Below are 14,611 nucleotides of genomic sequence, written 5' to 3' on the forward strand. Positions count from 1 at the left end.
CAAGTACATGCATTCACACACTGAGATGGAAAGTGCAGCCAATACTAGCACTAACCTACGACGGTCTCCTCTTGCGAGAGGTCGGCCGACGTGACACTCGGCTTTTGTACGTGTGTGGATGTGTGTGCGCGTGCGCACTTGCATGGCTGCTGCGAGTGCAAGAGTGCGGCCATCGGGCTCAAAGCCACGCAAGCTCCGTCTATCTCGGGCGAGCTTTTTCGAGTTTCACGCTACTAGTAGCACACATCGTGGTGTTTGTTTTATGTATGCTCTATATCTATACATATATTGTGCGATATACATTTAATATCATTTCCTTGTATCTGCAGATTCGTAAATCTAGTCATCCTAATAGATTTCGTATGATAGGGAAAAAGTAGTTTTTGGAAATTAATTATATTCATGATTAATCGGTATATTAAGACAAATACTACAGAATAAAGCTATATATAACTTTTCGAGAATAAAATTGATTAAAACCTTTATTTTTTTAACTTATTGTTGAAAGAAAATATTCAAAAAAGTATTCTCGAATTATTTTAACAAAAACGTTAATTAAAAATATATTTTGACGGAAGGGTAACAAATATATTTTACAAGCAACTAATAACACTTTTAAAACATTTTTAAGTTTTATTTTAATACATACATTTTCTATAAATATTAATATTTACAGATACACTCTCATGAAAGAATATATTCATATAATTTTTGAGATATTTGTGACGATGTGATAACCATAAATAGGAAAAGAACATGAAGTTGTCTTTTATGTCATGCTTTACAGGAAGCTTATGTTTATTAACACCTTTCACATCGTGCTAGTTCATCCTATACTTATTTATTCTTCAATCAAAAGATTACAACTTTCTATTTCGCATAAATCGTTAAGAATGTCATATGGCGATAATTTGACTAATTTATTGAAAATGAAATTATATGATCATAAAGTTACATAATTATGTTAATATACAAAGTAGCTTCTACCTTATAAAATTCTCATAATCATAAATTTTTTAAAATCTTATAAAATTCTCAATAAGTGCATAAAATCACAAGTTTTATAAAATATTCAATATATAAAAAGATACATGCAGCCAGAAATATAAAGACTATATTTGCTAAGTAAAGACAGATACTCTGTATAAAAAAAAAATCTTGTGACAATATAAAATTGTTAAAGAATTTGTGTTGATTTCATTTGTGCCAATTTTGTTCATGGACTGAAACATCTAATTTTCTATACCGCGTAGATTTTACCGTTATGGAGACTGCAGACGGTGAAAGTGACTCTCCCACGCCATAGCATCCTAGGTCTCTCCTACTTTCGTGCCCGTATTCGTTTTTCCATATCTCTTATATTAAACGATAATAGTCTCTCTTTTTCTTTCTCTTTCTGTTTCGTCTCGTCGCAGTTCTCATCGAAGAATCGCTAATAGTTCCTACGGCAGTCTCGATATAATCGAATTCCTGGTTAGGTTAGTCGCGTACACATATGAAAGTCTCGGTCAGGAAGAGAATATTAAAAAGCAATTCATAAAGACCGGAAATTTTACGATTTTCCGGTGAGTCATGGACAAGTAGAAACGTTATCTGGAAGGTATTATCTGCACAAGTAACATTAATTTTATTAAGTTTTTAATACATAGTTCTGCTAGCTCTATATATGGAATTTAAAAAAAAAAAAAATTTTAATTAATAAACGCAAAATACTTATAAGAAATCAAAAATTTTGGGGCTATAATTTTTTTTTATTATTATATTTTATTATTATATTACATAGCAATAATTTTTTATAAGAAAATATTTAAAAATGGTTGAAAGTGTTAATATTGCACATTTTTGTGTAATTATCAATATTAAAATATTGATAATGTTTCTGTATTTTATTTTTTTATTAAGACTGTTATGTTAGCATATATTTTATTTGTATTATTAATTTTTTTTGTTATTTTTACATTATGTTGTGTATTGTATCTAAAAATATTCGAGTTACCATGGAAGGTGAATATAGTCTAGTCAAGTGAATATAATCTTATCTGTTCTCGTGCGGCACCGTTATGTGAAGAGATAAATTAGTACTTATCTAAGCAGACTATATGAATATACGAATGTCTTGTCTTTTAGCATACCTTAAAATTGTCTATCGGCGAAAAAGAGTTGTACACGTGCCGTTTTTGAATGAAGTTAAAACACTAACGACAATTCGCGCGCTGAATACGACCTAGTATGCGATATCAACATTGGCATATATATGTATGTTAACATAAGATTAAAACGATATCTAAGATAAAAACACACTGACTTATGATAGATGCTTGTCAATTTGAACTACATTTTTCTTAATTGATGCAGTCGTTTAACTTGTAAATGTTTAAATAAGTTTACCGACAAAATTTAATACGTAAAATGTTTAATTTATAATCAGCAACTTGTATGCTGATTAAACAAATTTAAATACAATAAAATAGGAGAGAAGATAAAGAAAAAAAAATAAGAAAAGGTATATGTCAACATGTGATGAATAAAAGATTGATTAAATATTTTTGATATTATTTTATTCAATATTTTATATAATATTGGATAAAATATTATTCTCTCTTTCGATATTCACTTTTAAATCAATAATATAAAAAAAAATGTGAGATAATTGATTTTAATTTTATTCTCGTAAACGTTTATTTATATAAATTGAAAATTATATTAAACAAATATTTTCTTTCGCCATGCTTACAATTGCTTCACATGCTATCAATACATCAGTGTATCGACGACTTAATACGCTACTTAAAGGGTCAGATTCTTGATCATTTTGTGTCATAGTTACAAAGTAAAACCAGCTGTTCGGTCTGTCAGAATTCAATCTTGTTCATCTAACTTTCTTTCTCTCAACAACAGATAAGGACGAGCAAGTGTCTGCGCTTCCGCGAACGTGCATCATAAAATGGATACAACAAAGAATGACCGATAATATATATATATATATATATATATATATATATATATATATAAACATAGAGAATGATCATTCACTGGAATGCATCTATTCTATGTATCACGTTATCTCAGCCTCCAATTATTCTATCCGGTTAGAATACTATCCTTGCAAGAAAGTTGTTGGTACAAAGATGAATATGACAATGACGTTCCGTTCTCGCTGGCTTCCGCCGCGGAAGAAAGAATTCTGGTTAAACATGACCATGTTAAACGCGCGCGTGCGGGAATCGTTCGTCGATTTCTCCTTTACGTTTACGCGACAATGGAGCGTCATCTACAAAACAACAGAGTACAGATACTGTCTCTTAATTTGTCCCAAGAGGGAGAGAGCAAAGAGAACATCCACGCGCGATGGAGAAACACAGAGACACCCGGTGTATGTCGGTGTGTCGGATGCTCGGGCAAGTAGTGAGAACGGCCAGTGAGAGTCGGCGACTCGGTACGTTGAACCTCCGTAGTGAAAGTTTCTATTATAACACTGGCCTTACCTTACTTTTCCTACGGCAAACTCTACCGTGTTGTGTCATAAGCGCGACGAACGAGTGAGCGCCGTGGTAAAAGATCGAAATCCGTTCCACTCGTTCCTTCACGACGTCGTCGTCGGCGCGTGATTTAATGGAACATCGCCGGAGAATGTTTCCTTCTTTTTTTTTCGGCAACGAGCAGAAGACGCGTTATTCGTAACGTATTTTCACCGTCGTCGATAGCGACAGCATTTTTTCGATGTAAATTGTCTTTCGCAACAGTTAGACGATGTAAAGAAAATTTACACATTTCTTCGTAAAGCATTAAGAGCGATAGTAATTGATTATTTATAATATTTTATTGTTCTTTGTTAATGAATAAAAAAAGAAACAAAAAAAGAAACTTTAAATTTAATATAAATTAAAATTTATTACTTTTTCGTAATATATCACTATAATAAGAACGCAACAAAAATTAGATTGCATTATATTTACATATTATTTTTTATTTTAAACACCAATATCTTGAACAACTTTTATTCAACGTTTAATGGGTAACAAATCAAATCCTACAGAGATCAATGTCGATCGAGTCGACTGGAGCACGATACGGTTCGCCGATTCAACATTGAGGAAGTCGCGAAAGAAAGCAGTGCGATTACTTGCCTCTGTTTAATTCGCTTAGTCACCTTCCGACTTTCTTTGAATTTTGTGTCGCTCTAATCTTTTTAAAGCATAAAAAATTTAAAGTTAAAGAGCAATGCGATGATAATTTATCATGAAATTTTGACTCGCCAATTTTGATTTGACAACGCACTTTTGTATAATGAATATTAAAATGTCATCAGGGTCGTCAATTTTAAAAGTAGTGATTTTTTTGTACACACATCATATAAAAGTTAGAATTATGAAAGATATAAAAATTAAAATTTTTTTTTAATTTGAAAATTGATATTATTATGAAAATGAAGTTATGAAGTATTGCATTAAGTTAATATTAGTTGAACTAAAAAAATTATTGAATATAATGTATATTTTGATGCTAATAAATATAATTATCTTTTTTAAATTAATTAAGAGCTTAAAAAAACATGACGTGAGTATATTGTTTTGCTACATATAAAGTAAAGTATAAAATTCATATAACATTATTTTTCATATATAGTTTAAAATATCTTTTTACGCAAAATATGCTTAAATTTATTGTAGAGAAGATTTTGTGTTGCTATTATCGCAGCGCAATTCAATCTATATTTCGTTATATAAGAGAAACGATGTTTCAATATTTTGAAGTATGTAAGATATATTATAGCATATATATATATATATATATATATATATATATACACAAAGATTTTTTCGATTCAGCGCATATATATAATATACTTAAACATAAAATTATGTTTGACCAAGTTTCTTTTAAGATTTCTGTATTTATTTAACTTGACATATGCTTTACATATGCTGATAAAATATCAAGCAAAATGAATTCTTCATTATAAAGTTTTTCGTAAAAAAACACAAGTTGTTCTAGCTTGTACGAGAACTTCAAGACGCATTCCTCTATCAAGGTATAATTTATTTCCCGACGATGATAGTCGAGCATACTCGCGACATGCGAACAAAGTGCAATTTTGTCGGAGTGACGCGATGTACGGATTGCAACACGCTGCGGGGCGCATCTGTCAATGGCGGTAGTTACGACAAAGCAGGAAACGACAACGACAAACAGCCTCGTTGGCATTCGTGAAAAATCGCGGCTTTTTGTCGCGCGCGAAAGTGCATGCGAAGTTCGCGATGCCACGCGCGTTACGACACATCACAGAGTAGAGTCTCCAGGGTCGGATTGCTTGCGGGATTTATTGGTTTTAGTAAAACGAAGAAAGATTGTCGATAAATGAAGGAACAAACATAACATTCATCTTTTAGACATGCAGAATATCTTAACAACAAAATCGCCAAATCTTTCTTCCGCAATGTATTTTTTGATCATTTTGGAACCATTTTTTCTTAATTAAAATAAAAATGTCGAGGAATTTATAATCTTCGAAAAATTGATGATTGAAAAAGGGAAAGTTTTATGACAAACTAAAATTTAAAAGAAAACGGATGACAAAATCATATTTTTTTATTAACTTTGAATGTGATATTTTAATAATTAAGATAGAAAATTTAGAAAGATATAGAATTCCAATAAAAATATTGAAATTTTTCATGTATGGCAGAGTAAAAAAATTTTATATATTTCTAATATTTACACATAATATAAATATATAAGATTACTCAATAATGCTAAATGATGGAAATTTTAAGTTAAATTTATAATAAAAAATTATGGTTATTTTTTACTTATTTGAGTTTTTAGAAAAAAACACATAAACGCATATTATATGATCTAATAAAAAAAAAAAGATTCTTGTGATTGATACAATTAAATATACTCATTTTTATATTTCTCCTCTCTCTTTGAAATAACAAAAAGGGGTCATGCATAAATTTCAACGATCTTTCTCAGCCAAATCCGCTCCTCGTAGTTGCGTTCTGTTGCAATCTGGAGCAAAAGTCCGCGCGACGACCGCGTTCCCACCAATCTCAGCGAAATCGCTTGCGCAACATATTGGCGATAGCGATCGCGTATAATCTATCGGAGAAATCGCGGCGAAGATGGGTACGACGCTTTGAGGCAGAACGGATTGATTTCCCTTGTTTCCTCCGATTCGGAATATGTCGCGCGCGGATCTCGCGTTGATCGATTAAAATCGTATCGGCTCTCATGGACGAATGGGCGCGGGGATTAATATTTATTGGACATCGTTTCTCGGTATATACTATATGCATAAAAGAGAGAGAGAGAGAGAGAGAGAGAGAGACAGAATGAGTCGCGCGCCGACATATTGCATTTCAGTTCTCCATTGGAGAATAATCGCGGGATATTTTCGTGCCGCGTACGAGGACACTCTCGATTTAGCGCGAAACGCGAGACGAGACGAGAAACAAATGAGATTTCCAATGTGAATTCGCGCGATTAGTACACACCGTTATTTCATCGATGCCTCAACGGTGTATCGGTTTACGTGTCTCGTGTCCCTTTTCATTGGACGGAAACGAACGCGGAAACAGCGGCGACATGGAGCGCTTTTTCGCGCATTTCGCATCGACGCCGTCGTCAGCCACGAATGGCGCGAACCACGACGCAATTGTGATTTGCAATTAGCGAAGCGTGCAATTGTGAAATCGTGTCGCGATGTTATTGACCCGACGAACTGACACCTCGTTGCACCTCGAAAATCATTACTGTACAGTTGTTGATCTCTACTTAAAGTTTTGCGCGCGGAGCAGACAACTTAAGATAGTTAATGCAAATGGCATCGCGATTATCTATATGTAATGAAAATCGTTTCTTGAATATCCAGGAAAGTCACGAAAAATATAATTAAGCGATTCAAACATGATTGTTCTTTTTTATGTTATAAATCCATCATGTCACTGTATATATGGTACATATGTATACAGTGATACGATGGATTTATAACGTAAAAACCCATTTTACCAAATTTGCTTCGACGAATTTCAAAAGGAAACAATATTCTTTTTGCATTATTGAAATAAACGTTGTATGATCCGAATTATTGTATGGAGTAGTCAATAAATCGTGATTATAATTGGTCAGATAATTTGGCGAAAAAAAATATAGAATAGTGAATAAAATTAATAAATAAAAAATTAATAAATAAAAATAGTAAATAAAAGAATAATTAAGTAAAAGATATGAAATAAATTTTGAAATTTTGAGAATATCACGAAGTCAATTGATTGTGTGGTGTTCTCGAGACAAGCGATTTTGAATATAAAAATAGTATGTATCTATTTTATTATATACATCTGAATACATTTATTATTGAATAAGACACATGTTATTAAATCAGACACTAATTTTTCATTAGCTTTCATTTTTTCAAACTGCAAATACATTCATTAATGATTCACATTTATAAGATTTTGTGGCATAAACTAATTGTCACAAGGAACTGTATTCTAATCGGCAGACAAATTCATTTTCTGTTCAAATACGCACGTGTTATTTTCACACACATGTATTACTTTCATTAAAAATTTTTTTTCACGAAAAAACTGTGCAATTCTAAAAAAAATTATTTTCTAAAAATTATTCTATAATATATTTTTTATTTGTTTTATTTTTACGATAAATTATCCCAGTTGTATGTTTATGATTTATTAAATGTGTACAAGTTAAATCGTGTATATTCCATATTTGGTATGTATTGCAAAATATGTATTCGAATATAAAAATATAAAATAAGACCGTGAATATAATATGATAAAATCATATTTTATGCCAGATATTCAAAGTTGCGGAGATTTTGGAATATTGATTAAATTTATTCAATGATACAAACTTCATTGTGGAGAAAGTTTTGTTTCACTGATGTGTTTTTTGATGATATTTTCTCATATGTAGTTTATGGCTACTGAAAATGATACACGCTTCAACATTTCCGTAAAATACGTTGAATACGTCAATGTGTCATGACTCATAGACTCATTGTACATCGTGCACACTATCTTTTTATAAAATAAACGCAACAAAATTTTCTTTCAAAAAATTTACTTGCATTTGATTAATTTAGGAGCCGCATTTATACGTAATATATTAAATATTCAGTAATCTCAGTTTCCAATCTTTTTTATTTTTATTTTGCAAAATTCGAGCAATGCTTTACGAGACAGTATTTTAAGCATTTTTATAATTTAGAATCGCGATTACAAGAGTAAGAAATGATCCTACCTTGGAGGACACTCATTTTTGCGCACATGGAAGAGGGTCGACCCTGAAGGACGCTCATCTTCGCGCACATGATATTGTCACGTAGCGGTAATTCAAAGCAAAGTCGAGCGAACAGTAGGAATTCCCTCGGTAGACGATGCCTCGTGCCAACTCTCCAATCACGGTCACGCACCAATCTACGATTTACGCGGCATCTCGAATTCCTCGTTCAAGGATTTACACACAGGTGAACTCAACTAAATAACCAACCAATATTATCCGCATATTCGTTGATTTTTTTACACATTCCGACATTAAGTCAACATGATAAAGTTAACGATCCATTATTAAAAATAAAATGAGAAAGAGAGCACTATGACTTTGATTATTGAATCAATAAAGACGATCACTTCGCCCAACTATTTGCGATTCCGATCACGAAGAGTAATGCGCGTGGACTTCCGTGGCCGCGATAGAGAGGGGTTTCGCAGGCCCGGAAGAGGATGACGCGCGAAGGAGAGCGATGTGAACGCGTCGCGTGGCCCAAACTTTTTGGGGCAGCTGGTCGCGAGAGCGCGCGGGCCATGCGATCCGCCAAAGTTGTGAATCCGCCGCCGCGGTTCGGTAGTGGTGGCACCAGTGACCTCGATACTAACCGAGGCCCTCCAATCCCAACGCCCAATGCCAAAAAACCGACACGCGTGCGTACGTGTGTACGTCAGGAACTTTCACTCTCTCGAGTGTTCTCTTTGCGATGCGAAAAACGATGACCATATCCTTCGGGAGATGATCTTGGGGGAATTTTTCGTGATTTTCACAAGGACAATGAAGGCAATGAAAATATTGATCGTAATATTGAAGGGCAATATTCAATTTATGATGAAAGTTCTTTTCATTATGTGACGGCGATGGCGTTAACAGGATAAGCGGGAATAAAAGCATCGACTTGCGCGCGGGACTTTCTCTTCTTTCGGGATGCTTGATGAATCAAGTCGTATATAGAGGATTTTTAATGATGATTTTAACAAAAATTGTACAGAAAGAGTGCAACAGTGATCATGGTTTTTTTTCTTTTTTTTTTGTCAAATGATGAATGAAACGAACATAGTCCGACGACAAATTTATACGTTATTTATTGAAAACATCTGAAAAGAACGAAGGTCAAGGATGACAAAACGAGATAAAATTTCCACGAAGATGAAATTATGCTGAGAAACCGGTAATTTTACAATCATGACTCTACGCAAAATCATCGATCGATATAGATACTTATATCCTTACACCCTTTTTATTTCATCGTGATCTTTCAATATAGAATGCGGGTGCTATAAAATAAGTTTAGAATTTGTATGTCGAAAATTCGATTAATTAAAAGTTAAATAAAAGTCGTAGAATTTTAATATAAGTATACTTTGAATCGGCAGTTTATTTTTTAAATTTATTACACGATTATTCGAATAATACAGTGTTTATATTATTTCAATATCTATATTTCATGCTTTATACTTATAATTATATACACGGGCTAAATCTTGAGTGTAAAGAATTAAATTCCAAATATGGGAATAACGAGTTCGCGACCAGTACTTTCGAATCAATTTTTTCGTATTGCGATTTCACTCTCGATGGCACGACTCTTACGCGATAATTGACCGTATAATATGTGTCCTCATCCTCGCGGAAGATGGTCCATTGCGACTCCGAGAAGCAGTGAAAGAGAAGACACATGTAGCCGGACCGTCGGGTGTTTCACTTTTAACCGATAAAGAAAGTAACGAAAGTCTCCGATGAAAGTTTCGGGTTTGCCCTCGGCGAAGGCGGGAGACAGAAGGCAATGGTAGCGACCTAAATGAACGGACAGAGGAATATTTCTTTGAAAGTAAAAGGAGAAAGAAAGAGAGAGAGAGAGAGAGAGAGAGAGAGAGAGAGAGAGAGAGTAGAACAGGACCTTGTGCTATCTTGTCATTGCCGACACTGAGAAATCTCACTTCTTGCATATTGATTTTTATTATCAGATTTAACAAATTAACAAATTCTTTTTTTAATATATGTATATTGCGAGTTATTTATAAAATTGCAAAACTGATAATATTAGACAATCAATCAAATTAGCATCAAATTAGTTACAATTTCCAAAATGTGTGTTTTTTTATTAATTTTATGAAACTTATGTAAATATTAAACATATATCGTGAGAGTTAAAAAAATGTTATTCTACATTTCATCTTTCTCTCTCATTTTCCATACGTCATTTCCATACACTCTTTTTATATTTTTTCAAATATATTTTTCTTATAATTTTTTTATATTTGTAAGGCTTTCTGCAACATTGGTCTGCTTTTAATAATTTACATAATTCGATTCATAACTATTATTGCAAAATTTATATATAATGTTAGAGAGAGCATAATAAATATTCTTTTTTTTTCCCCTCTCTTTTAACTGCTCTTTTTCGCGTTGCATCGAACATACAGATACCGGTTTTTGCGAAACGATACCATCATACAGGAAGATCGAACTCGGTGAAAACCGTGTCCTTCGAGGAACAGGGTTACATTACGTCACACGCACTACGCAGATCTTTATTGCTGTGCAATTCGTGTGAACATGCCGGCTCCGATATCATGAAATGGACCAACAAAATTCTCTAAGGGGATCTTTATACATGCAAACTGATCAGATAGCAAACACATTTTTTTATTTGAGCAAAAGAAAAATTCAAATATATTTTATTTGTTATGAGCAAGTAGCTTATCTCAATTTTTCATAAAGCGAGCGAAATCAACGATTATCAAATAAAAGATTGTCTGTAAAATTTTAAATCGATGAATTTTACCTTGACATCATATATATATATATATATATATTTTTCCGTTATTATTAATAAAAACGCACTTTTGAAATTGAAATTAATTTTGTCTAATTTTAATCTAAAATATAGTTGGTTTACCAGGCAACGATGTAAAATCATATCTTCTAAGCATCATCTCAATTGGTACTGCACATACTTATGTATGTGTATGTGTACACTACCTGTTACATAAATATGAAAAACTAATAATTATTCGAGGAGATAATTATTTTTCAAGGACTTTCGCCAAAACCTGTTTCCAGCATGATATTATGAAACTTAAACGCGCAAATTTGCAGAATCTTTTTGTTAAATATTTTTCGGTCATCTATTGTTACGATATTTGAAAAAGATTTTTCAAAAAATTATCCTCCTGATTGATCAATCATATCTCATTTTGATTCAAGTGGCCTCAGGTTTTAATCAATATAAGATTTATCAATATTACATTTTATTCTTCGTGTTCGTATTTTTAATTAAATTTTCGTTAGAATATTTTCTGAACGCATGTATATAACACTATGCCCTTATTTATCCTTATTGTTAAGACTGTCTTGTCACAAGTATAACAAGATCTACTTTTTCGCTGCACTAATTAGAAATTTTATTCATTATCTAACTATTTATCATATCTTTCACTTTCTTCAAATCTATCTCAGAATGTTTTGATGTTAAATTTTTTTTTTTTATTGTAGAATATTAAAGAGAGAGATTTCAACATTTGATTTATATTAAAAACTATGCATCAACTCTTTTTTTATTGTTATAAATAAACATACAAATCATTATTACGTGTCCACATCATCAAATCTCAAGTCATCAGAGTTATGATTTCGACCCGAGTATTGAAATTTCTGGGAGAATAAATGCACAGGGAAGATTGTATGCAAAATTTTGAGATTTTGCTAAATAGTTGTCATTGTTGACATCGACAATATAAGGAGAAATCCGATTTTCCATCGACAGGCGGAAACTCGTGAACGGGACTTTGCGAGAATTTTCCTAAGCGTCCTAGAAGGATGGAGCTATATTCGTGGCAGTGTGGGCAGTGCTGCAGTCATTCGTACCAGCACAGGCTGTGAGCGGTCGGCCATGGCATACTTAGTAATGTCAATCACACCGGCAGGCATGCACCGTATCCTGACGTATATGTGCATATACACGCGCGTATACAAAATGTTCCGCGGCAGACTTCATCCGCAAATTCTTTGATTAGTTTGTAGAGGAAAATGAAAAATGATATGATCCTTCTTAATACATATTCGGTGGACGCGGAAAACAAATATGTAAAATCTCCTCCTGTATCTTCTTCATTTCTAAGATCAAATATTGTATTAATTAAGTCTTGAATCGAGATTCTATTAAAATAACCACGAAAACTTCAAGAAAGAATGCATTTTTATAAATATAATCTGCATCCTTAATGTTTAATTCCCAAAATCTGGCTCAATGGTTCATAATTAAGAGATTATTGACATTTCAATATTAAAGACACATCGATCATAAATAAGTAAAAAAATCGATATCAGATATTCCGTATAGTGCGCAAGTCACAAAATGAAGCTGGATCGTTGTTAAATCCCGCAGCTATCTAGCCTCTGACTCTCGCAATTTCCTCGACCATCGATATCTCGAGCGGTAGTTGCGTCAGTGTAGCTCTGAACTTGAGTCCTCTTACAACGACGTTCGCAGCTCGCGCGCGAGAAATTGAAAGGCGTTTCACGGTGTCGACCATGGTCGATAAATGCCGCCGGCTACGAAATTGTTGAAAAATCGCATTATTATCTCCTCCGCGCTTTCCGAGAATGTTCTCGATCGTAATCCACGATAAAAATTCAAGTTGTTTAGTATCTTGTATGTATCGATTTTTGATAAAGTTAATTACTGTTAAATACTATTCGTTAAAAAATATTATAATTATCACGGTAGAGCTAAAGAAGGAGCAAACTAAATTTAAAATTTTGTTCTGTGAAAAATAATTATTGCATTTAGAATAGAAATTATTAACATGAAAAATCGCATTTTATATGCGATATGATATAGAATTTTACAATCTATATGCATTTTATACATATTCTTCAAGCGGACATAGATGTGATGATTAAAATAATTCGCGCATATAACAGTGCTCTTATTTTATGTGACATTGCAAGTAAAATTTGTTGCATAGAATCCAGCAACTTGCCTAATGTTTAATAATCACATTATTCAGGGACGCTTAATGGGCGCGAATTTTCATCATAATTCTGAGCGCGTAAAATTCACACGAACAGGCGTACTGTATAGCTTGACTATAAATTATAATGCCTGCGTAACGCAAATAGATGTGCGAATACAGAATCGGCGACTCTTAGAAGAGCGCAGCTGATATACGGACCTCGTTGACATTGGACGGCACGATTGCCAGAAGAACAGTGTGTCAACAAAGCGATCAGCCACGAAAAACAACCGTCGATAGGCTGACGTGCGGATAGGAAGCCTGTAATCTTTGTTTTCGCGGACAAAACTCGAGCCAATAATGTATTCCGCACGTTGTTTCACCAATGATGCATTATTTTTACGTCGTCTTGTTCGATGAAGCAAATCGCGGTTATGATATATCGATTCCGCGGAAAAAAATTCGTTTGCTTAGTCTTTAGACACGTTCGCCAGAACGTTACTTAAATAGCATCCCTATAATATTATATATTTGATCAAAAATACAAATACATGCGCTATAATCTCATAAAATTTATTGTCTAATATATAATACAAAATAATATTTTATTCTAAAATGTATTGTGTTAAATATTAATATTCTTGTTATTAAATAAATAATTGGAATTGAAAAGTGACAGTGTATATATTCGAAAAGAAACCAGCGCAACAAATCTTGTTGCGTGCATCAGCGATATTAATCGCGTTGAATCGTATGCATTTTGTCTCATGATTTACACGCACAATAACTCATGTAATCTAAATGAACCAGCGTTTATTCTATAAATACCGCACATGCAGATTGCGGTTTTGTAAATTGCTGTATTATATCTATGCTGCATGTGCAGACAATTTTTTTAAATTTGCCATTTTCCTCATTCAAAAAAATTCTGTTTCTAAATAAGAAACAAAAAAAAACCGTAATTTCTATAGTCTTTCTCAATTAAGCATGATTACTGCTAATATCATTACACTAGGGGGTGATAATTTCGCGCGAGAGCACTTTGAAACTTTAAGGTCACAATATATCCATGAGAATCGCTTTTAAGAATAGTCGACATTTCAAATTACATTGAACATTTTATTATATATTATCTGATAAACAATCATCCTTATAATACAAACTGTCCTATGATTCGGTCAATCACGATAGCGCTCCATCAATTCGATGGTTTTTTTTTTTTTGCAGAATGTTGTCGCTAATAATAATAATTTTATATAATATATGAAAGAAAACTTATGTTACTGAAATCTTTTAACATAGTATTGTCACAGTAATATTTTACTCGATTCTTATATGGCCATGTAAAATAATAT

The 14,611-nt window shown here is 32.8% G+C and overlaps 2 protein-coding genes across 13 annotated transcripts in view; one reads left to right on the plus strand and one right to left on the minus strand.

Moving 5' to 3' along the window:
* LOC126859139 (hormone receptor 4-like) overlaps positions 1 to 14,611 on the minus strand; it is a 165,571-nt gene that overhangs the window by 29,892 nt on the left and 121,068 nt on the right. Inside the window, exon 1 of one of the 10 annotated variants that reach the window (XM_050610149.1) lies at positions 8,269 to 13,967. The exons of the other annotated variants lie outside the window; for them this stretch is intronic. Within the exon in view, the coding sequence (XP_050466106.1) occupies positions 8,269 to 8,338 (70 nt within the window). The 5' untranslated portion in view covers positions 8,339 to 13,967. Of the gene's footprint in view, positions 1 to 8,268; positions 13,968 to 14,611 lie in introns of those variants that run through there. 10 annotated transcript variants of the gene reach the window in all.
* The window catches only part of LOC126859169 (uncharacterized), a 131,658-nt gene that overhangs the window by 18,586 nt on the left and 98,461 nt on the right, over positions 1 to 14,611 (plus strand). The gene's annotated exons all lie outside the window — the stretch shown is intronic.

Source organism: Cataglyphis hispanica, chromosome 2 (assembly GCF_021464435.1).
Source record: "Cataglyphis hispanica isolate Lineage 1 chromosome 2, ULB_Chis1_1.0, whole genome shotgun sequence".
Taxonomy (NCBI): Eukaryota; Metazoa; Arthropoda; class Insecta; order Hymenoptera; family Formicidae; genus Cataglyphis; species Cataglyphis hispanica.